The sequence below is a fragment of the Lutjanus erythropterus genome, chromosome 3 (assembly GCF_056507025.1).
Source record: "Lutjanus erythropterus isolate fLutEry1 chromosome 3, fLutEry1.hap2, whole genome shotgun sequence".
Taxonomy (NCBI): domain Eukaryota; kingdom Metazoa; phylum Chordata; class Actinopteri; order Lutjaniformes; family Lutjanidae; genus Lutjanus; species Lutjanus erythropterus.
This window is the reverse complement of record NC_139319.1, coordinates 11,863,880-11,887,169: the sequence shown is the minus strand read 5'-3', so window position 1 is coordinate 11,887,169 and position 23,290 is coordinate 11,863,880. Positions and strand designations below refer to the sequence as shown.

General features: G+C 38.8%; 2 protein-coding genes across 2 annotated transcripts; both read right to left on the bottom strand.

Moving 5' to 3' along the window:
* Positions 1–13,157: 13,157 nt before the first annotated feature.
* Positions 13,158–16,738, bottom strand: LOC146329743 (lecithin retinol acyltransferase). Its single transcript, XM_084712616.1, has 2 exons — positions 16,251–16,738; positions 13,158–13,932 (listed from the first exon to the last, which is right to left on the bottom strand). The coding sequence occupies exons 1-2, from the start codon at positions 16,734–16,736 to the stop codon at positions 13,777–13,779; spliced, it is 642 nt and encodes a 213-aa protein (XP_084568742.1). The 5' UTR covers positions 16,737–16,738; the 3' UTR covers positions 13,158–13,776.
* Positions 16,739–17,394: 656 nt separating this feature from the next.
* On the bottom strand, positions 17,395–20,954 carry lrata (lecithin retinol acyltransferase a). Its single transcript, XM_084715029.1, has 2 exons — positions 20,140–20,954; positions 17,395–18,306 (listed from the first exon to the last, which is right to left on the bottom strand). The coding sequence occupies exons 1-2, from the start codon at positions 20,674–20,676 to the stop codon at positions 18,154–18,156; spliced, it is 690 nt and encodes a 229-aa protein (XP_084571155.1). The 5' UTR covers positions 20,677–20,954; the 3' UTR covers positions 17,395–18,153.
* Between the last annotated feature and the right edge of the window lie 2,336 nt (positions 20,955–23,290).

Below are 23,290 nucleotides of genomic sequence, written 5' to 3'. Positions count from 1 at the left end.
TGCTCTCATTGTTTCTGCCTCCAGTGAAGTTCAGTGATAGGTTTTGGCATACTGCCCGTTCCTTTTATATCCAAACAACCGAAACAACATAAGCCTCTCACACACCGATGAAGTGATCATCTTCAAGCGAGAGCAACGTGCGCGCAGTCCTGTGCCGGTGCGCACTGCAGCCCGTTTGGCACTGAGAGCGCATTACCTGCTGCCCTGTGAGACTGAGAGACGGTCAGACGAGGCGGGTTGAGTAACAGGGAGGAAACGCGTCCTTTCCTCGCCAACATCCTCAAACCGACAGATGATGTCTCTCTTTGTTTTACAGTGGGGCGTTTTTGATGCTCTTCATCCTGAGCGAGTCTGCCCGTCTGCTAGAATGACTAATTCAAGCCAATTTCAGGATATAATGTATAGTAGGGGAGACTGGGGACAGTCGCAACACTTCTTGCATTTCTCTGTTACTCAGAGACTATTTGGACCAGCCGAATCTGTGTTTATCAAACTTACATCTGTGTGCTTATTAACAATTGAAGAGCAGCAGCAATGTTCCTGCAACACTGATAAATTGCTACAACATTACATGTGATGCTCCAGCAACATTACATCAAAATCACATTGCAACTACACCCCTGCAACAAATTTGTGTTTGTGAGGATAGTATTGTGAAAATATGCAGTCATAGTAATATTATAGTATAATGTATTTATGTGGCAATAAGTGTTTGTTTCTATGTAGGCCTGAGTCGATGTGCAGATCATAACAATCTCTCTATATTTCAGTATGAACCCAGAAGAACTGAACAATTTGACATGCAACAAACTTTAATTAAACATGTATTTATTGTACAAAACTGCAGCAATGACTAATTTATGATGAACAGAAATTATGGTGGGGTTTTTTTTTTCTTAATATGGCTGCTTAGCTTTGGGACAGTTGCAACACATTTTTAAGTTTCCTGTAGTTTGTTGACAGCATTAATTGCACTTAGGAAAAGACCAACCTTTGATCTTTTTCTATGCCAGGGGTATTCTACAGTTGCTCCCCTGAGGGGAGGGACAGGGTGGAGGGGATTTGTTTTGTGTTTGTGTTTTTTTTGATTGACTGGTCTTTTCCTGTGTACAGCTGTACAGCTGTAAAGGTCATTTAATAGCTTTTGTTTGCAGCCTTCTGTTCTTCCTGCTGCCTTAACAATCCTGGCCAGCTTGGTTTTGTTTACAAAAATCACGTGTCCACACCAGACAGAGGTATTAAAAAGAAGGATGCTCTCTATCAGGCTGACATAGCTCCACACCTTTTCCAGAATGTCAATACCGGCTCAAAGTTTCTTTAATTGTTCTCAAACACAGCCTCTGAATAACTTTCTTACATACATAAAATCGCTCACATTTTTCTCTGTGTTTCACCAGATGCTTAAAGGACCAGTGTGTTGGATTTAGTGGTGAGTGGTGAGCTTCCCAACTAACACATGAAGTTCCTATAACATCCCCAGAACTTTCCTTACAGGTTTCTGTTAACAAACACTCTTACAATGTTAGAAGAACGTTATACAAGTGTTGTTGTGCAACATAAAATTCCCATAACATTCTAATAACCACATGAAGAGACAAATAACCTTTCCTGAACATTTACCTAGCCTGAACAGAAGAATCTGAAAATATTACCAAAACATTGGTGTTTCAACAACGTTTTTCAAGTTGGAAAAACTTCAATTAAATATCCAGCAAACATTATGCAGGAACGTTTGATCAATGTTTAAAGAACACTTTGGGAAACATTTTGCCAGCTGCATTGTAGATTGTAACGACCAAACCTCTCCCTCCCCTTCCATCTGTGTAGGAGAACCTACCGTGACAGCAAAACATGCATAAATCACAAAAAGTCCAATCTACAGGGTTAGATCATAATTTCCTACTGGTTCTCTAGCAAAGACCGCACCATACGTGTAATATAAAAGGTCATTTATTTGGATTGGCGACGGGGATTGGGAAGGATTGGATGAGGGTCGTGTACAGAGGGGAGACTGGGATCGATTGTGTTGAGATGAATGAGGGTCGGCTGGGATTGTGATTTCGCCGGAGCAGCTAGGAACCTGATGTCGAGATTCAAGGTGGGGGAACATCCCGATGAGCTTTTGCGCTTCATCCCCTTCTGGTTCCTATAGTAGAAGAAGTAAAGAAGAATTACTTGAACTGTGGGCCATCATGCTGACCACTGTGCTACGAACAGGTGATTGGATTAGAGAGGCTCAGGTGGTTGAATTTACAAGACACAGATATGCAGGCATGGTGTCGTCTTCTTCCTTAACCTTACTACGTTTAAAAGAAAAAAGATGAAGACAGTCTTTAGTGGTAAAAACACAAACTGCTTCACCATGTTTCCAGCAGATAATCCAAACATAACGTGACTTAAAGATCCGACTGAATTTGCTTCCTTCCAACTTTTGAGCGTTAACATCATCACCCATCCATCAATTACATCTGTGTCCTGTGCAGGGTTAGGTGGAGTCTGTTGCAGCATAAATTGGGTGAGTGGCTGGGTACATCCTCAGGTTGCCAGTCAAACACAGGGCCAACACATAATTAAGGGCACACACCTTCAAAAATTACTGTCCACTTCATTTAAATGGAACAGTGTGACCTTTATTCATGAGAGGCACGATGACTGCTAATAAGCAATTATAAACAGGTGTGCCAATACGATATGATATTTAAAATTCTGGGTAAAACTCAACTCTGAGCCAGAAAAAGATTTTTTAAATAGAAATCTTTCCGTGACCATGACAACAGCATTACTTTGGGCAGATAATGGTAAGTAATTAAAGTAAACTGACATTTCTCTGAGATAGTAAAATCCTGAATCTTTATTGACTCTACTCCACAACCCACAAACTGCATCACCATTAGAGACCACACTCGCATCTCCATTCTCTATAATGGTCAATGACAGTGAGAGTTTACCATTTTAAGTGTAGCACAATGTAGCTGACTGACCCATTTCAAACTGTTGAAGCCTCTGGCTGGTAATTGGGCTCATAATTTGATTACCACTGTTATAAACCAAGACACCATGTGGCCATTGGAAATTGAATTACTGTCAGGCAGCATCCTTGGCAAAAGCCCACTTCACCCAAAGTGCAGCTACACAGATGGTGAAATAATGAGGAAAACCAGGAAACCCTGAATAGATGGGCATGTTTCGAGTTTCCCCCCATGATTTCAGGAGGTGGAGCAGACTGTAAATGATGACCTTGCTTTAATGTCAGCACAACACAATAGTTTTGTTGTGATTATACAGCCATAACAGAGTGCCTAAAAAGGTTTCAGCTTTATGTAATTTCTGTATACTTGACATTTCTACTGTCTGTTTTCTGCACAATTTGACTTTTTTTTTCAGCTTCAGACAGTTAATTGTTTGTCACCTCACTGCAGTAACTTTAGTCTAGACATGATGCTCACTGTGATGAACGACACAACACAAGAAAACAAAGAGTCTGCCAAGAGCTTATTATACCATAAAGAAAGGAATGTGAACAAACGTGTAAAACACTGTATTATGGCTTTTAATATTTCTCTTTTAATAGCTCTCTCTAGTACAAAGTATGTGATTAGTAGCAAGTGGAGTGAAACACATGCAAATCCACTGTGCTTTAACAGGGTAGGTTTTCAGGTCTTATCAACCTAATCCCAATATTCACTCTCATTTTAGCTCTGATTTGGTCAACTCCTGAGAAAAATATCTGGTTCTTAAAGGACCGCTGTGTTGGATTTAGCAGCATCTGGTGGTGAGGCAGTAGATTGTAACTGACTTGCTTCACCCTCCCCTTCCAAAAGTGTAGGTGAATCTATGGTGGCTGCAAAACTCACAAAAAAAAAACAGGAAAGGTTATATCTAGAGTGAATGTTTGTTTTGTCCGTTCTGTGGAAGAGGACCCGTGCCCTCTGTAGATATAAATGGTTCTTTCTAAGGCAGTGGTTCTCAAACTGTGGGGCAGGGCCCACTGGTGGCACGTATTGTTTCTGCAGAGGGGGCGTGGATGACGAGGGGAAAACTTTGGAGTGAAACTAACTTGAATGAAAATCATTCATGTAGGGAAAATAAACAAACGAGTCTTTGCTGATGCTATCATGCTGACTTTCATTTCACTAAAATTCAGCTTGGATACTTTTTTTTATTAGTTGCTTGCGCCATTGTTGTTAATGATTGATTTTTATAAAAAAAATGCATGGTGTGGGCTGTTCACTCCACCTGCTCCAAATCCAGACCTATTCAAACCTTACACTTCCGTCATAATTAGTACATCCACGATGGGGCTCCGCCTGACAAGAGACGTACCAGTCAGAATAAACTGCTTACTCTTTTGACCGACAGGCATATTTTTCTGGTGGGGACAAACTGGTTCACCTGCAAGTCAGCTGCTGAAATAAAAACATTGATTAGAGCAGCGTTTATGTATTTTCCTTGTGTCTGTAGCTGTTTCCTTCAACAGTTATGTGCATCTTAAAGTGTTACATTAGAAAAAGTTGGAAATTTAAAAAATAAATAAAACTTCCCCCATTTCCATGTCCAGTAAAAGAATAATTCCAATTTACCCAACTGACAGAAATTCCTGAAGACATCCCTGGAGTTGGAGTTTTATTGGCAGTCAGCAAACAACCTGTTTTGTTTCCAGTTCATGGCCTCTATTTCTTCTACTTTGTTTATTAAAGTTGCCTCTACTGGCAGCTTTTGGCGAAACTGTGCTTCATGTAGCTTAGCTCATTCGCTCCAAACCAGCTGATTGAAACTAGTTCGCATTTTCTTCTTTGCATCATTTAAAAGTTTGCTTCAAATTAACTTGACAATGATGTGAAAACATAGCTAATGCCATGCTGTAAACATACAAATCGGAGGTAGGTTCATGTTTAACTTACATCTTTTTTCTACTGCTTTATGCATTTTATATCACTCATAATGTACTTTTATTCTTTTTATTTATTTTTTGCTTTCTATATCTATCTTATGTACTTACTTTTATTTCAACTTTATTTAATCAAGAAAGGCTTATCTCAAATTTAGATCCTGTACGATAGCCTTACATGATTAATGAGAATTTCACAACATTAATTAAGTGGATAAAGTTGCTATCTATCTGTAATTAAATCAGAAAACATTCATCATATTGATTTAATGCTTGTACAATATGTAAATGTTTTTTAGTGAAACAGCAGTTGCAGAGTTTCCTCATTGTTTTATAATGTATTGATCCTATTTAGAGATAATCATTACCTGAAGTCACATCCTACACATTAGAACTCCTCGTCCATGGTATTACACAACATGCAGCGAGCCGGTAACTGAGCATGACAGCACAGAGCAGTGACTTATTATTGACTTCCTCCGTCTAAACAGAATCATGTTCCAGAGATATCTGAAGTGACAAGCATACTTAAATACCTGTGGGAGCTTTCATGGTTTATATACCGTGTCTGCAGGGGGACGGCGGCACATTTGTCATCCTGAACAGCGGAGACATTAATATGCCTGCCTGCACAGGGCCCCTCTGTCAGGGGTCAGCCTATTAAATACAATTATTGACCAAATGTCACCTGTTCTTTACAAAGCTGCACATCCCTCCATGATGTCACGATCCAAAGACCAAATGTCAGTTTGAAGGTGAAGTGGTTCATCAAGCGAAACGTCACACTACATTTGCTCTAATTGTTAATAGAGTTGTAATTAATGGAGGTGAAAGAACAATGTGCATCCACATCATTTATACAGATAATGTGGTTTTACTGTCAATTTTAACAAAAACCTAACTCTACATTTAGGAGCTGCAGCTAGTTTTATTGTCTTTTGAAAATTCAAATCCTATGCCACAAATGACATCATTATTTTCCACACAAACTGTATTTTTACATATATCTTTGCCTTTATTTTGACACTGACAGTAGAGAGATCACAGGACATTTTTCCTGGTGACAGGAAATGTCTGGGGTAAATAATGAAGGGATGACTTGAACCGGGGCTGTTGTAAAAATAAAATCAAAGGTATTTCCTATCCATATGGCTGTGCAGGTTTCACTTAAAGGATGCCTCTCTAGGTGTGTTTACTTCAACCTTTATCTGTCTCTCCAGAGACACCAGAATCTTTTATGAATATAAATGAGATCATCATGATACATCTTCAGTCACGGCTGCTTCGAATTTGCATTCAAATAATGATAAGGCATTGTCCTTCCTTTTCAGACACACAGACCTTCCAGACAGTGTTTCTATATACTCAATTTAAATGAGTATTACCACACTGCTTCCTCATGGGAAGCACTAATAGTCTTTCTGTCTGGTGGTTGTCTGCCTCAGCATTCATCGTAAATAATGCAGTTGTTTCTCTGCCATATTTACTGTTAACATTTGATTTAATTAAGTTATGGGAAACAACAACTGTGCTGTCTCTGTTCTAGATTCATCAGTCAGGCAACAGACCACTTCAACTATTGGAACAATAGGCAGTATTTCTGCACTTTAAAAAAAAAAAAAAAAAAAAAGAATGACTTTGTATGAGGAGACACTGTGAGCAAAAATTAAAAACTAGTTACGCATTTTTTGAAGCTGAAGTCAATACTGACATCTGAACAATGTCAAGAAGATCCCCAAGTCTGAGTCGTACTACAGAGCATGAGTGTTGAGTATTGTAGTGGAAATTTACTGGGCATGAAACACATTTTAGACTACGTGATTTAGAACTAATAATACTGAAGTACAAGGATACTCAACTTGTTTTGCCCAGGAGCCACTTTTGCAAAATGACAAAGGCCACAGACCAGTTAATAAAAAGCATTAATAAATATTAAAAGGCCCATAACTTATCTCTTTTTGAAATTCGCTACTTCCAAATTAAAAAACTTATTAACTTAACATATTAATTAAATTAACTTGGTGCAAGGACCGACAGATACGTCTGACATTTAACTTCATTTAATAATTACAGCTATTTTTAGTCGTCAGTGTTTTGGTGACATTTAAAAGAGTTTACACAACACTGAACAGCTGGAACTTCTTCTATCATGCAATCAATTGTCATGAACAAACTGCTCCATTCAGGGACAGAATGGACATCATATTTAAGCTCTTTTAGTGTGTGTAAGCTGGTATAAAACTTCCCAAGCAACAGCCAAGGGTCATTACATTTCCCAGAGTTAAACAATCTTGCATTGTGAATTAGAAGATGGTCAGCAGGCCACCAAGCACCCTATGGTGTGCCAGATTTGACCCTTGGCCTTCAGTTAAGGGAGAATGATGCTAATTACAGCCCATCATCACCAAAAAAAGAAGCGTCTAAAGCTTGTCTCTGCAAGTAGCTTATTACAACAAATATTTACACTTCACTAGCAAGACCGCACCATTTTGTTCAGCATAAAAGTATTTTATTTGGATCCGCAAATGGAATGAGGAAGGATGGGACGATAGAGGTCAAGAGGGAGGGACGATAGGGGTCGAGAGGGAAGGAGGTCGGTTGTTGAGCTGAGCTAGGAAGCAAGGAGTCCAGGGCTTGAGACTCAGGGTGGGGGAAATCAGGCGCATCATCCCCGAGGTTTCTATGGATGGAAGAGAGAAAGAAAGAAGAATTAAATACTAAGTATGGAAGTATTAGCTGGACATACGTGTCTTTGAGGTGGAACCAGAGCATGCGTCAATTCAATATAAATACATAATACATATTAAAAATTGATGAAAAGATCATTCTGCTTGCCTTTCACTGTGTGTGCTGACATATTGCTGTGACTTTGTTGATGTCATCAAACCCAGGCTAAATGGATCTTTCCTACTTGTGATCTGAGAACAATGGCATACAGTGGATTTCAGTGTACCTCTTCAGTCTGTATGATGTATGTGGTATGGGCAGCGATCAACACATGCCATGTGATGCTGCCATTGTATGTTACACAACAAAGTGTAATGTTTACCATATGATGCCTTACACTAGTCAGAGACTTGTATACAAGACGCACTTTTTTTGCAGATAGCACACAATTGTACATGCCACTGAACCCTGCAGATCCAAGCAGCCTAGCTAATCTCACAGATCTTAAATCCGGGATGTCCCAAAAACTTCCTTAGATTCAATTATGATAGGTCTGCGATTAGGGCCCTGCACCATGAGGCTCTCTGACTGTCTTCTTAAAACTTTTCTTTTTGTGAAAGCTTTTGGAAATGTTTGATATGTGTTGTTATATATCCTTTTTATTCTTATTAATTGGTCTTATTTGTTTTATTGTTTTTACTCCTTCCTGTTCCTTGGCTTTTCTATTTTATTTGCCTCGTTTGTTACCTTGGAAAGCACTTTGCAACACTGTCAAGAAAAGTGCTATTTATTATTATTATTAACCACTGTGTGATCAATTTGATTAAATACTGTATTCAAATCTAAGGCAAATATTTGTGTTGTTTACTGCATCTAAATCGAAGTTTCAATAGATCACTGCTTGAGAGATAGTAATAAAACTGAGTAACTAACAGGGTGTGGGAACCGTTTCACAGCTGGAATGTTCGGACTTTAATATCCCTGGAGGCTGTGGTCTGCCTGAAAAAACTGTTGAAAATGAAGAAATGAGGACTTACGGCTGTGCTCAAACAGCAGAGCGTCAATAAAGTCTCCTCTGTAAGGTTTCAAACAATACCAAACTTTTTATATGTACGTATTTGAAAGAAATGAAATAAACAAATTCATCAGGACTAAGAGTACAGTAATGCCTCTTTACTCTGTAATGGCCCTTATGACACTGTTTATGCTCAGAGCGAATCCCACTGTATTCTTGAGACAGAGATTGTTTGTGCTCTCAGTGAAGATTTATCCTACTCTGTTCATGCAGAAACAGAAAGCCGGATTGCCAAGGCAGCCATGTGATCCATGTTTGATGTACTTATCTGTAGCTAAAATAAGGATACCACTGTGGGAATCTAGATATGAAAATCAGATTTTCCTTCCGTGAATCCAGGCTAAAAGCTGAAAGGCGTCAATTTTAGAGGTGACAAAACCAAGTTACTTTTCAATCTCAGCAGGGGCTGTGCACCTGCACTCCACTTAACATAACTTGGGGGCTTCAGCCCATTACATCAGCCCCTGTTGAATCGATACATCGTGCTTCTCTGCAGGATTAGTGCCTAAGTGTAAGTCCAGGCAATTATCCTTCATCACTACGGGTCTTTAACCATGTTACTCAGGTTCAAGGCAGGAGATAAATTTATACAGTTCGACCCTGGTGACTTTTTACAGGTCACTATCCTGGATGTCCAGCTGTTTTTTATTTGAGTTTGGCTTGATGGAAATCTAGCATCAAGCATCAGTTTGACTTTTCTCAGACAAGGGCGAAGAGCTTCTGACAGCTTGATACCAATGTCATGTGTAGAACAACATGTTCATACGTGACCTCGGGAATATTATCAGACAAAATAATAGTCCACTTAGTTACCTACAAACTAAATTTCCACCCAGTTTTGGTCACGTGACAGGTTGTCATATGGAGGGTTGAGACTCTCATCTCTTGTCCAAAGATGATCTTTGGTGTCAGATGCGAACGGCTTCCTTGATCTTTCTCCAGACTCTGAGTCCTTCACAACAGATGTTGTGACTGCTCCAGCCAGCATGTCTCTGTGTGTTTGAGAGACGAAGACTGACAGAAACAGGGGTGGAAGTCGGACCACTGTGAGTTATAAATAACTCACTCAAACCGTTCCTCTGTCATTTGACCCACCCACCTGAATCTGTGGTAGTTTCTAGCAAGTCGAGCCACAACCCAGTCAAACAATTAGTTTACACTTTGTATTATTTTAAAGTAGGGCATTACAATAAATTATTTTATATTGTGGTATTATGAAATAGAGGGTTGGGGATGTATTTCCAGCAGCACAGATGCCACTAAATGATTAAAGAAATACTGCTGAAATTTTATTGGTGTTGATCCTCTCGCATGAAAGTGACACACTCTAAAGTGTATATAGGCCACAATACAGTAAATAATTAAGTATTTATAATATATAGTTTAAAAAATATTCTAGATTCATGACAAAACTCACAGAAGGGACTGAGGGAAAAAGGTGCAATTACAAATCCGTCTGCTACGTCATCACCACAGATTTATGAAAACACAGCACAGTTATGGCTCCTTATATGTCAGAGCCGTGGTCAGAGCCACAGATTCTTACTTGCACAAGCTTAGTCACATGAAGGATCAATGAGTCAGGCAGACTAAACTAACACACAACTCCTCTGTCCCTACACTCTCTCTGCTATTCGTGGATGAAGAGCGGGGATGGCAGGTTAACAAGGTGGATGGATTTTAGTCATTTTGTGCACATGCCTACTGTATCCGTACTCATCTTCTCTTCTTTCTGAATATCTCTGTAACCTTTTATCTTTGTCTTCAGTTGTTCGTCTCCATACTGAATCAAAGTCTATTTATAATCTATGAGCTGCTCCTATTAAATGAGATAAATGTTGTATTTCAGAGTTGGGTGACCATTAATGATGAGTAACTTACAAAATTGGATATCTAACCAAAAAAAGTTTGTAAAAGAACAACTATAAGGAGCAAATGCTAAAGGCAAAGACAGATAAAACATCACTTGAGATATAAAAAAAATCAACAATTATCCAAAACATGTAAAAAGTAAATACTGACATGTTTATTATCACGAAAACATTTGTTTCCCAATGCATTTAGTCACGAACCTAAACCACAGGACTTCATTTCAGCTTCCACTAGAGTGTTAAATTAGAGTCTTTTATCATGAGCTGTCTCTCCGGAGCCCATTAGACCATTTATTGTGTATAACTCAACGTCCTCACTGAGACCAAGAGCCAGAAGAAGCAAATGTGCATCTGGCAGGTTTATTTGTAAACAAAGTTATGTTTACATTCAGTGTTTCTTACCAAACTAGTGTTTCTGAGGCCAAAAAAAAATACTGAATGCATTAAGCTTGTATTGTTTACATCCATGTTTACATCTGCTAGCAGTCTTGCTTTTTTGTCCACTTTCTAGGTGCATTGGTAAATTTCTTGGCACATAATCCTCCAACTGTCGATCAGTGGAATATCATCAAACAGTTGTATATCATATTGTGTGCAAGCACAAGACAGAAAAAGTGGTGACCAGTTCATAAAAATACTGCTCTATATCACTAATAGTGGTGAAAATCTCCACAGGGCACCTTTTGATTTGAAAAAAATTAGAAGAACAAGCTGTGCATAACTTCTGTCTTTTACGTAAAACAAAACCCTGTTCTTTTTTACCCTTTAATCTTTTAATAAGAGGAACTGTCGACTAGTCATTGCACATTAATGATATTCATTTAACTATTTAAATATGTATTTTTGGGGAGCACAAAGCAAGCCGCACGTTAAATGCTAACAAAAAACACAATAATGATTTTGTAAGTGTCAGAACAGACTGAACATTTAGTTAATTTATTTCAACAAACTATAAGCTCACACAACTCTTGTTCTCAGGAAACACAGGAATAAATACCTTTGAACTTCACAAACTTCACAAACTCGCTCCTCACACCTCCTGTAGCTGCGTGAATCTGGCGTGGCACATCTCCTGAATGGCGTTTGAGGTGAGGGGAGTTCTGCAACTAACAGATAAATGAAAACTTGGTTTACGAAGACTGTTTTCATGACAGTTTAAGAGACTACTAGGGGGAAGCCCTACATAAAGGGTTAATAAAATAAAGAGTCTAAACAGTATATAGATATATCTGTATTTTATCTGTTGTTCTAATCACGTGCTGTTCTTCCTTTGTCCTCGTCCCTCCTTGCTCTGGTGGACTTTTTGCTTGTCTGCTTTGCCCTTTTTGACATTGTTACCCATACTGATTCTGAGATTCTCAAAATTATCAAAGCATGTTTAAGAAATGCAGAAATAAAAGCTTGATTTTCAACTGTTTAGTTCAGTTCTAGTTCAGTTTCATCCCTTTCAAGAACTTACTTGAAGTTCCTACTCTGTAGGAATGGACGGATCCATCACCATCAAACTATAATAAAGATTTATTTATTTGTTTTAAAAAAAACTTTCCTTGTTGACCACTAAGTGTCTCCTCTGGGTCCAGGAACCTTTGTGAATGTGTTCCCTTTGGACAAAGGCAGGACTAATAATTTTAAATTCTCTGGATCTTCAGATTCTTGAGATAGTAAATCAACCTGTAATTCAAGGTTGTTTTTAATAGCATTTAATTGCTAAGAGGAGGTTCAGGGATGTTACCCAGCGTTGCCACGCTCTCGTTGATGTTGCAGTGACAAAAGGTTGAACTCATTCTCTGCAGTAATGAGCAAAACATTTAACTCTAAACGAGGTTGTTTATGGCTTCTTTTTCCCCAAGCATGTATGTTCCCAGGCACAGACTTTTCATGTATTTAAAATGCTTGGTTTTTTTTTCATCAGGCACAATTGAGACACTGTATACAATTAACTGGAATTGGAGCAATAATTGGAGCAGTGAAATGTAGCCTTGGACTTAGTTAAAGCAGGAGGGAGTGAAGCGTGATCACTTCTCTATTTTAATTGTAGTTTTTGCCTATTATGTGAATTTTTTTCTACTCGCCTAGAGAAGTGGAAAACAGGTTGCTTTCTATGATTCTACATGCTGTTTATAAGGCTCATTATTACAAGGTTTGTCAGCTCAATATATGTGAATTATTAACATAAAAAAAAAACCTCTGCTCCACAATAACAGACCGTTAAACCAAACTCCATTCTAAAAGCAGGTCTTTTATGGTAGGAACATATTTATTTACAGTGAAAACATTTGTTACACCATCACTAAGACTCTTTTCTGATTCACTTCAATCTACAGGCACAATCAGCTCATTTGTCATTTACTCATTAACTAACCTGTGATGAAGTATTTGCCACAGATGTACACTACATGTATTGACTGGCCTGGCACTGCAGCGCTTCTTTCCACATCTGACATGGAAGTGACATATGCTGTTCATACCAGCAGAACAGACATAAACAATCCCTCATAAAGTGTTGTGTTTGAATTATTTCAAAACTTGATGGGTTTTTTTTTTAAAGTTAGGGCGACTTATTCCCTCAATTCCCCCTGGGATCTGCACCCAAGGATGGCAGCAGAGAACAAGAGTAAAATTATTTGGTATTTTATACAAGAAACAAGAAACGGCAAGCAGGTAGAAATATGTTTAATACACTGTAAAACACACATGACATTTGTCATTACAATAAATCAAATCTATACTGTGTTCCATTACAAAGACACTTATTGCACTTTGTCCAAGCCAAGCTCTTAGAGCGTTATAAAAGCATAATATCCAACTGATGACAAACTAAGGAAATCATTCATAGCAACTTTCCTGCAGCATCCGTCTGCGAACCCCATCATGCATCCATTAGTCTGTCTCTTTTTCTGTTGAGTTTCATCTTAGTCATTAGAAGTTTGCCTCAATGCTGAGTCAAAGTCCATTTATAATCTATGAGCTGCTTCTGCTAAATGAGATTAATGCTGAATATCAGAGTCTGGTGAGCATTAATGATGAATAACTTACAAAATTAGACATCTAGGAAAAAATATAACAGCATGAAGACTATTAAAGCAAAGAGAAATAAAACATCTGAATATATGTATAAAAAAAAATCAACACATGTCCAAAGAACAGTAAAATAGTGAGATTTTAATTATCATGGACACATTCTTTTCCCAATGCCTTTAGTCACGCAGCTAAACCACAGGACTTCATTTCAGCTTCCACTAGCGTGTCAGTGAGTCTTTTCCCTCCAGAGGCCGTTAGGCTGCCATCCAGATGGTGAATGAGATGAGCAGAGTCGGTAAAACTGTCAGCGGCGTCACACAGCCCAGATACAGCATGATTCCTACACCACACAGTGCCGTCAGATAGGAGCTCATCCTGCTGCAGACGATCTTCCGTACTGTTGTGCAGAACTGCAAGAAAAGAGGGTGAGAGAATTAGACTGACTTGAGGCTGAGTAAATATCAAATTACCGGAGCAGCAGAGGCCTATTATCAAGGGAACGTATTCATTACCTCCAGACTGGCAGTAATTTGGGTGTGAAGTAACACTAGATGGAGCTACTCGCCTCATGAATAAGTTAATTTTCCCTCCAGTGGACTGAAGCAACCAACTCTCTTCTGTGAGAATAATCCTCATGTGACTAAATGTCAGGCATTAAGGTAGCCCTTCATTGTGAAATAAGTAAGCACATTTAGATCAACACCACCTCGCAATGAGTGTTGCAACCAAACTTATCCAATAATCTGTTTTTCACTAAATCCAGGGGAAAATACTGATATCATTGCAAACGCCGCACGTGCAGTGACCCTTAAACCTTTGGCTTTTGCATGTGACCTTTCACGTGCAATAATCTCCAGGATGGAAAGATATAAACACTTGTGAAGAATTAAAGATGACTGTGGGAAAACAAATTGACATTTCCACATAAATTATCTTAATTGTTGCTCAAAATAACCAAGGAAAGGAGGGTGTTTTTTACAGTCATGACAAAAAATTGTTGTAATAGTTTATATACAGTATATTTAAAACCTTTTTCTGATGTATTTAGCAGCGGTTGTCAAAACAGCCAACTCTTTTTCTTCCTCAGTCCTCAGTTTGACTGATTCTAATTCATACTGATCCTTGTTCGATCATTGATTAACTCTGAAGACTTTCGTTATCTTCAAACGTAAGAATAAAAAGATCAGCAGGGTTGAAATTAAGACAAAAGCCTCTTAAATTCAGTGTCAGCCATTTGATCTTCATCTGTCATGGGTGTCCTTGACATGAAACCCCTGTCACAGACTAAATCAATCAATAAAAGGTAGTAAGCAGTTTGTTAATTTTTAACAGAGAGTGTGGCTCAGTGGGAAAACCCAGGTGAATAAAAGACCAGTTCTTTTAAGTGACAGTGTCTTTTCATTCACCCACCATCAGCGAAGGCATAAATGCAGGGGAAAAAGCATAGTCAGCTGTTAATAAGTGGATGACAAAGGAATTATTAACCTTAATATAACATTATTCTTGCCTTAGCTGCAAAATGCATAGTTATCTATTGATAAGCGCATAACAAACTATGTATGAAGCTTAATAAAGCAACAAAAAAAAAAAAACTAGGAAAGGTTTAACAGTCCAGAAATTGTTAGAAAGTTACTTATAAGTGCTAATAAATATCTTAGAATCTAACAAGAAATGTGTTTATGATGCTGTAATTAACATTTCTATTGTCTTATTAACACCTAATAATGTGAATAAACATCTTGTAAGAACATATAAGGGCCTTATTACCTATTATTGAACTCTATAAAGCACTTTGGGATGCATTTGTGCATGATAGTGCTATATAAATACATTTGCCTTGACATACCTATTAACTTCATTACAAGGACCTTGATATGAAGTGTTAGCCTTCAACAGTCAGACTAACAACCCCTCTGCTCCTGTACTCACTCCACAACAAGGCGATGGAGGCGGGTTTGCAGGTTAACAAGGAGGATGCATTTTGGCCATTTTGCAAACAAGGGGGATGGCATTCCCTCTGACCCCACCCCCCTCAGATCACCTACTGATGGGTGGTACTTTAATTGATCTTATACTTTATAATAAGTTTGTATTTTTGCCCTAAATCAATTCTCACAAGTCCAAATTCCATCTATTAAAAGAGGCACTGGTCACTGTGACTGTTCCTTCTGAGATCCGTTCCTATTGCAATTCCAGTGTGAGTGAGGGACACAATTTACAGTTTGTTCCCTACAAAAATGTATTTCAGTGTTCAGCAGGAGTTCATGTGAGGCTTCAACAGCCTGACTTCGTCAAATGAAATGACATTCTTCCGAATTTAACATATTTTCCGTACAATATTCCCTCTTCATTATTCCTCCACTGTAGCTTAGCAAGAAGAAGAGAGTTGATTGTTGAGTCTCATTCCCGAGTTGTCAAATCCTGACACTTTGTTTTGATAAAGCCTCGTGAACACAGCTAAATAATGGGAAAAAAAAGAAAATACAGGCACCACCACACACTCCTAGTGTGTCACACATGATGATTGAGAGGGATATTTCTGAGTCTATACATTACTTGTCATAAAAAATCCTGTTTAGTATGCCTTTAAATGATTAAAGGAAATGTTGACATTGTTTTGTTCACAATAACTGTGGAAAGTATCTTTTCCTAACTTGTGTAAATGATGGAGGACAGAAGCTACAGTCCTCATTCTGTGTAAAAATGAAATCCAAAGTTTAAATTGTACCTGGTACGTCTGGTAGCTGATGGCCATGCCATATCTGCAGTACATGACGTAGTGTTCGCAGTTGTACCACAGTAAGCTGTAGGTCACAGAGCCAAGGAGTTTCTCAGCCCTTCTGGCCACCTCGTCCCCGTCCAGAGCTGGCTGGCTGCACACTTTGTCCATGTGGTTGACCAGAATCTCTGAGCCGTACGCAAAATCAGTCACCGAGTCCACTCTGACGCTGGCCACCTTCGTGATAACCCCCAGCAGCAGGCGGTTGTTTGTCACCATCTTGGCGATTGCAGATTTATTCTTGGAAATCACAGGCAGGATGTCCGGGATGAGATGAGCCACACGGTTATTACCCAGGTAGATACCAAAATGTGTGAACAGTGTCCTGGGGACCTCTAGTAAATCGCCACGCTTGTAAAGGGACAGGTCATATTTGGATTCCTCCTCCTTTTTGGAAGCTACAAAGAAAAAGCTGAGGAGTTCGTAAAGAAACATGATGGCAGTGTGCAGCAAAGTGCCTGACAGCCTTTTTATTTATGTTGAAGCTGGGAGGAGTCAGTGGTTAGCAGGATTAGATATTGGTCAATGTTTCAGAATGATTTGGACATACATAAAGGAGCTTTCTGTAATCACGTTGCAGCGTGGTTGGATTTTGAAACTCGGGCTTTGTTTGTTGTGTATTAAGGTCAAGGGTCCTCATTAAGAAAGCTGACTTGGAAACAAGTTAAATCCTAATTGAAAAGGTCACTGATAATGAGCCATCACGCCCAAATAAACAGCTTTTGTGTTTCATAGACTAGATTGGGCTGCAACCCAATCTCATCGTTATTCAGCACTTTCTTGGATATTTAGACAAATATATACAAATCATATAATTACAGAAATTAAATGACATGAACTGTAACGTCAAAGTGGCTAAATCCAACAGAATATACAGTAAAATTCAAAAGTTTTAAGGTGCAGTATTATAGCCACAATGATGACACTGCGCATTTTTTTTGCAATTTATCATTATTGTATGGTTCCACACAGTTTGTATTACTGTAACAGAAACCCAAGTCTCTCAGTAAGAAAATATTTCATGAAATATCACATATAATGAGGCTAATTTGTGACTGGATATGGAAAGAAATGCAAACAAGAGACACACAAGTAAAAATAAACTGTTTATTAAACATTTGTCGTATTTACAATATTATATTAAGTACACTAATATAAAATACTCACTATATGTAGACATATATATACACATTAAGATATTGTTGTTGACAGTATATTCACATTTGCGGTGAGTCAATGTTAGCAAAAATGCATGGCTAACCGTATTTCTATATTAAAGATTTAATGTATTTCCCACACTTAAAAGAGATGACAAATGGGAAACTATGGAATCAATTTATAATAACCATCATTAATAAACTGTTTATTGATAGTTAATTTAGTTACTTAATAGCTATTCCACTGTTTAAAAAAATTAAATGATAAGTAATGTTTACTAATTATTAGTAATACTGTAATTTGTAATATGTTCGGCTCTGATGTAATGATGAAGTAATTGTTATTTTCTCGTATCAGCTATGATACAATATATAATTAATAAACATTATTTTATATTATTAAAAGTATTGATAAAATAACATAAAACATGGCATCACTAATAACTTAAGTTTGCTATCAGTTTACCAATTATTAATGATGGTTATGATAAAGTGACATCAAATCTGTTAATTAATGTATCAGCACATTAAACATTAAACAACTGTCTGCACAATACAATGAAAGTATTTTTGTAAAGCGGACTCGTAAGGCATCACATGACCAGCGTGCACCGTCCTGAGGAGGTTTTTCCAGTCAGTCCTTGTCAAGTAAATAGTTCAGTTTGTTTTTGCAGCTTCCTTGTGCTGAGCCCCTTTTAACCAGCCATCCACAGAGTAAAGGGAATGAGGATTGTGGGTAATGTAGTTGATGGTGCCATGCCATAACAGATGATGGAGACAATTCCGAGAAGGACCGTGGCAATCACGCTGCGCTGGTCCCTGATGATCGATTTCAAGCACTCACAGAACTACAAAAGAAAGAAAATAAAGTTAATTATTACACGTGTTGTGCTTGGGAAGTCTCTGTCTTTCATATCATGAGCCCAGTTTCGGTGACCAGTTTAACCTCCATTCTGAATCGGTTTGTAGGGTTCACCAGGAGGTAACCATAGCAACAGGAATCATCAGTCCATAGCAACAGTCAGTCAGATCCATTTTAAATCCTGATTAGCAGCTGGGCAAAGCATTGCTGCCCCTTGGCCCCTGAACTCCAAAGGGCCCTAAAAACCCACGGCCCTTCAATGGCAGTTGATTTCAGTAATCTGATTTGCAGATTTGTGAAGGATTGCGCACCTATGAACTGACCTGCATGATCATGGTTTCTGGTCGTGCTTTCCAGGAGCAAAGGAAATGAAGACTGCCTACTGTTTTAAAATAATACATTAACTTTAAGAAAAAAAGATGTTTAATGAGGTAAACTGACCACACGATGAGATGTGTGCAGGATGTGGGTCACTTTCCTCCTTGATTTAAAAATTTCCTGAGGGAAACCTGAGCTTAACTCGTCTGTCTTACAGAGGAGGTCCTGTGTCAAAACTTATTTTCATGAGATTTTTTTATACTATGTTCACATGGTGCATTTCTACATAAAGTTGTGTTTAATTAAAATGCCTAAAACTAACTGACACTCAAAAAATCTTGTATCTGGTTGAGTACAATATCTAATGGTAACTCGGAGGTGACATGGTACATACACAGAGCAGTGGTGGAATGTAACTAAGTGCATTTACTCCAGAACTGTACTTAAGTACAAATGTAAGATACTTGTACTTTACTTGCATGTTTTCATTTCATGCAACTTTATATTTCTATCACAAATATTGCACTCCTGTCTAGTGAAAACCAGACAGATTTGATGAAAAGAATAAAATACTTCTTGGACACCCGTATAGCTCAGTTGGTGGAGTATGTGCCCCATATACTGAGGCTGTCAGTCCTCTGCAGTGACCTCTGGTTTAACTCCTGCCTGTGGCCCCTTTGCTGCATGTCGTCCCCTCTCTCTCTACCACTTTTCCTGTCATATCTTCTGTCTTCATCATTGACAAAGGATCAACATTGCAAGGAGGGGGAGGCAACATGCTTCCGAACACATTAAAATTTTTAAAGGGGGTGTGGATTTGACCACAGCATTTTTTTTCTGTGGTAAGTGGCCACAGTCGGGGTGGGGGACATTAGACAGAGGTCTGCAGTTGTGTTAGGCCCCAAGCCCCATCTCAACAACTTATGATTAAGAGGGTTTTGTTTATTTTTTTTTTTTACTTTTCACTAATATATTATGTCTTTGTAAAAATTCAGACACTAAAATGGCATCTAAAGTCTTAAGTCTTGTCTCTGGGCCTCCCCACGATCATTCAATTATCTTACTGCACATCTGTGGAAATGAAGGAAGACAGTAACAAACTCAAATGGCTGTTTAAAAAAAGAAGCAAAGCTGCTCCAGAGGTGCTGAAAAAAGGAGGAAGGACACTAAAATACCCAACCCTAGTCACAGCCTGTTCACCCTGTTGCTGTCTGACAAGACATACAGAAGTATCTGCTGCCGAACCACCAAACTACAGAGCAGCTTCTTTCCGCAGCTGTCTATCATAAATTTAAGTTTGGGGGGGGGGCGTGGAGGTGCCCTAGCCCTTCAATTACTAAATCCACCCCTGGCCATAAAACATAAACACAACAATACACTCCAGGGTTCCAATATGGAACTCACCTTTACAATCATTATGCCAACATGATCAATAATAATTAAGACATTTAGGCTATTTATGCACTCCTTAAAAAAAAAAAAAAAGTTTTAGAGACTTCACCTTCTCAGTTTGCCGGCTGACTGCAGCTCCGTATCTGCAGTATGTGACAAAGTGTTCACAGTTATTCCACAGCAGACTGTAGGGAATTGCCCCGATGAGTTTTTCAGCTCTTTTGGCGACATCCTCATTAGGAAACGCCGAGTTCTTCATCATCTTGTCCACACGGTTCACCAGGATCATGGCTCCGTATGCAAAGTCCTCCAAGGTGTCCACGCGCACCGTGGCGCACTTACACATGCAGCCGATTATGAGTCTCTTGTTTGTGATGACAGAGCTGATGAGCTTCGTGTCGTTGGTGATCACCGGCAGGATGTCAGGGATCAGGTGAGCCACTTTATTCTCACCCAGATAGATGCCGTAGTGGGTGAAGATGGTTCTGGGGACCTCCAGCAGGTCTCCCCTCCGGAGGGGCGGCGGGGGACCGCGCTGCTGCGGGTGTCGCTCCTGGTCGTCGGTGTCCGCCCAGCTGGACTCAAACAGTTTGAATCTGGAGAAGAGAGAGAGTTTCTCCACCAGGAAGGTCAGCAGCTGCAGCATCGTGAGGGTTTACAGAGTAAATATCTGAGCGTGTCTGAGTGAAATGAGCTTTTTATCCTCACTGGCACGAGGAGGAGAGAAATCCTGACAACATGATTGGACACGAGTGACCTTGCGCACGTGCGTATTCTCCTTAATTCACAGCATCACAACTTTTTTTTTTTCCTGCTGCGGTTTTTTTCCAGTCTGGGGTGCATTCCAATCCACTAAACACCCTGAGTCGGTTCCCACGAACTGCAGCAAAGAAAACAATTAGCTGTAGCTATGGCAGAAGCTTTATTTTGAAAGAAACGTGTAAAGAATTTAGGCGAGGCACACTTATTGTACTCAAAAGTTCCCCTGTTCGCAAACTGGGGTACATGTGTCCCCAGGGGTGAGACAAAAACATGTGATTAGCCAAAAACAGACACAGACTCTGTCACATCCAGACTTTCACATCCTACTCATTAGCCTGTGTTTGGTATTTCAAAGTTTCAAGTAGATGTTATAGGCTGTATGTGTAGTTATTTGTGGAAAGAGCACACAAACATGAAAAAAAAAAATCAACACAGTTGGACTTGAATGTCTGAATGTCTGGTTAGGGTGTTTCACACAAAGTTAGAGTCTGAACAGAGATACACCATAAAATTCAAAATATAAAGTTTTTTTTTAAAGATTCCCTTTCAACATAAAATATAATGTAAAATGAATAACTAATAATAATAATAATAATAATAATAATAAGCTTTATTTACAGAGAACTTTGTTTTGAAGAATCAAAACAAAGCTTCACAAAGAGAAACTGAAATAAAATACCAAAGAAGCACGTGTGTGAAAGTGAGGGTTGTTTATAATAATTTTTAAAAGTCGGTTCCAGTTGTGTGCAGTGGTCACTGTGTATTCTGAGGGATTTACATCAGTGCAGCAGCATTGTACTGGAGGATGATGTCACAAGTAATATGCTTAGTTGTTTCCTTCTGAGTAAAGACAAATGCATCATCAAGTGTATGAAGGCCGTTAGCTCACAAAATCCCACAACAAAATCGCTATTAATCTGCATTAAACCTACAGAAGTATTTTATTAATTATCACCAAAGTCCCTCAAAGTTGCCCCCACGCCTGCAGAGCAGTGCAGCATTTTTAAGTTGGTTTTCTGGTCGGCAACTTTACTGTTTTCGTTCACTCTTGCTGCTCTCATCTGCATCATTTCCAGCCTCGACATGCAGATGTTTTCATAGAAAAAGGTCTGACACATGTATTACCCGGTCAGCACCAAATGACAGACAGACAAATTAAGGAACTATAGCTGGTGAACATAGAGTTGCATTTAGCAGCTAAAAAGTCAGATATTCCTCTCAGAGGTTGTGGTGGAGACTAAAAGGAGAGCTAAAAGAGAGTGAAAAATTAAAGTTGTTTTTCGATGTGCTAAATAGTAAAAGAAAAAAACTACAACTGTATGCTAACATGCTCACCATGACAAATATATACATTATACTGTGTTAATGTGCTTACAGGATGTTAAGATTGTTGATGTTGTGAAATATCAGTGTTCCTCAGCGACTCATACAGATGCTGATGGTACCCAGGTGAAATTGACACATCAGGCTTTTCAAGAGACTTCAATGTAAACCCATCTGCAGCTCTATAGGACACCTCGAGCTGTCAACGTCGTATAAAGAGAGAGAGAGAGAGAGAGTCGACACATGGAGGAGGTAGGATGCATCGAACAAACACAGGACTTTCACCCAGGAGGCTGGGGGTTCATGTCCCGTATGACATCAAATCATTATTAAAAGTAGTAGTGTACATAACGTTATGTGTGTCACGTGACTCAGGACAGTTGACATTACATCAGTATGTGATGAGTTGGGATGAGAATGCATTGGTTATGCTACTCCAAGTTGGCCCCAAAAATCAATTAGAGTTGCAGGAATATACCTCTCAAAATAGTTTTTTATACAGTACTTGAGGAAGGGTTGTTACTTTCCATCACAGATCTTTAAAAGCTCAAATCATAGGCTCAATAATTAAGTTCATGTACATTCATAAAAAATTGAAAAGTTACAGGTGATGCACATAAATAAATAAAAAAATAAGATAAGGATGAAAATGAAAAAGTTTTTGCTTTCTTTTGTGCAGTTCTCCAGTTTGCTGCACTGATGTTTTTGGTTTTGCATTTTCCAGCTTTTGTTTACCCTGTTGTTCACTTGAGATACATTTCTAATTAGGCCATGAAGCTGATTACCCTTCAGACGATGACTTGCAGAGGAGTTTGCAGTCGACTTTGTTGACTCGGCTAATCTGTTCTGTCCCATCATGAATGCAGGATCAGTGTTGGGGTGGGGGAAAGCAGGCTGTGCTGCTGTGCACCTTCTCAGAGGAACCATATGATGAGATGAAACATTCCTTTGACCAGATTACCGTAATCCTGTACGCTTCAATTACACGCTCATCTTTTAACCCAGAAACTACCTTGAGAAACCATTCAGCCTTTTTGATCTTGTGTCTTTGACTCATTTGTTTGAGTACATTTGCTGACCCAGTTACTCCTTGAAAATCGCTGCAAACAGGTTAAATTTTTGCCGGTATTTGACTGAGGCCACCTGCTCTTTTAGACTATGAGAAAATCAGTTCG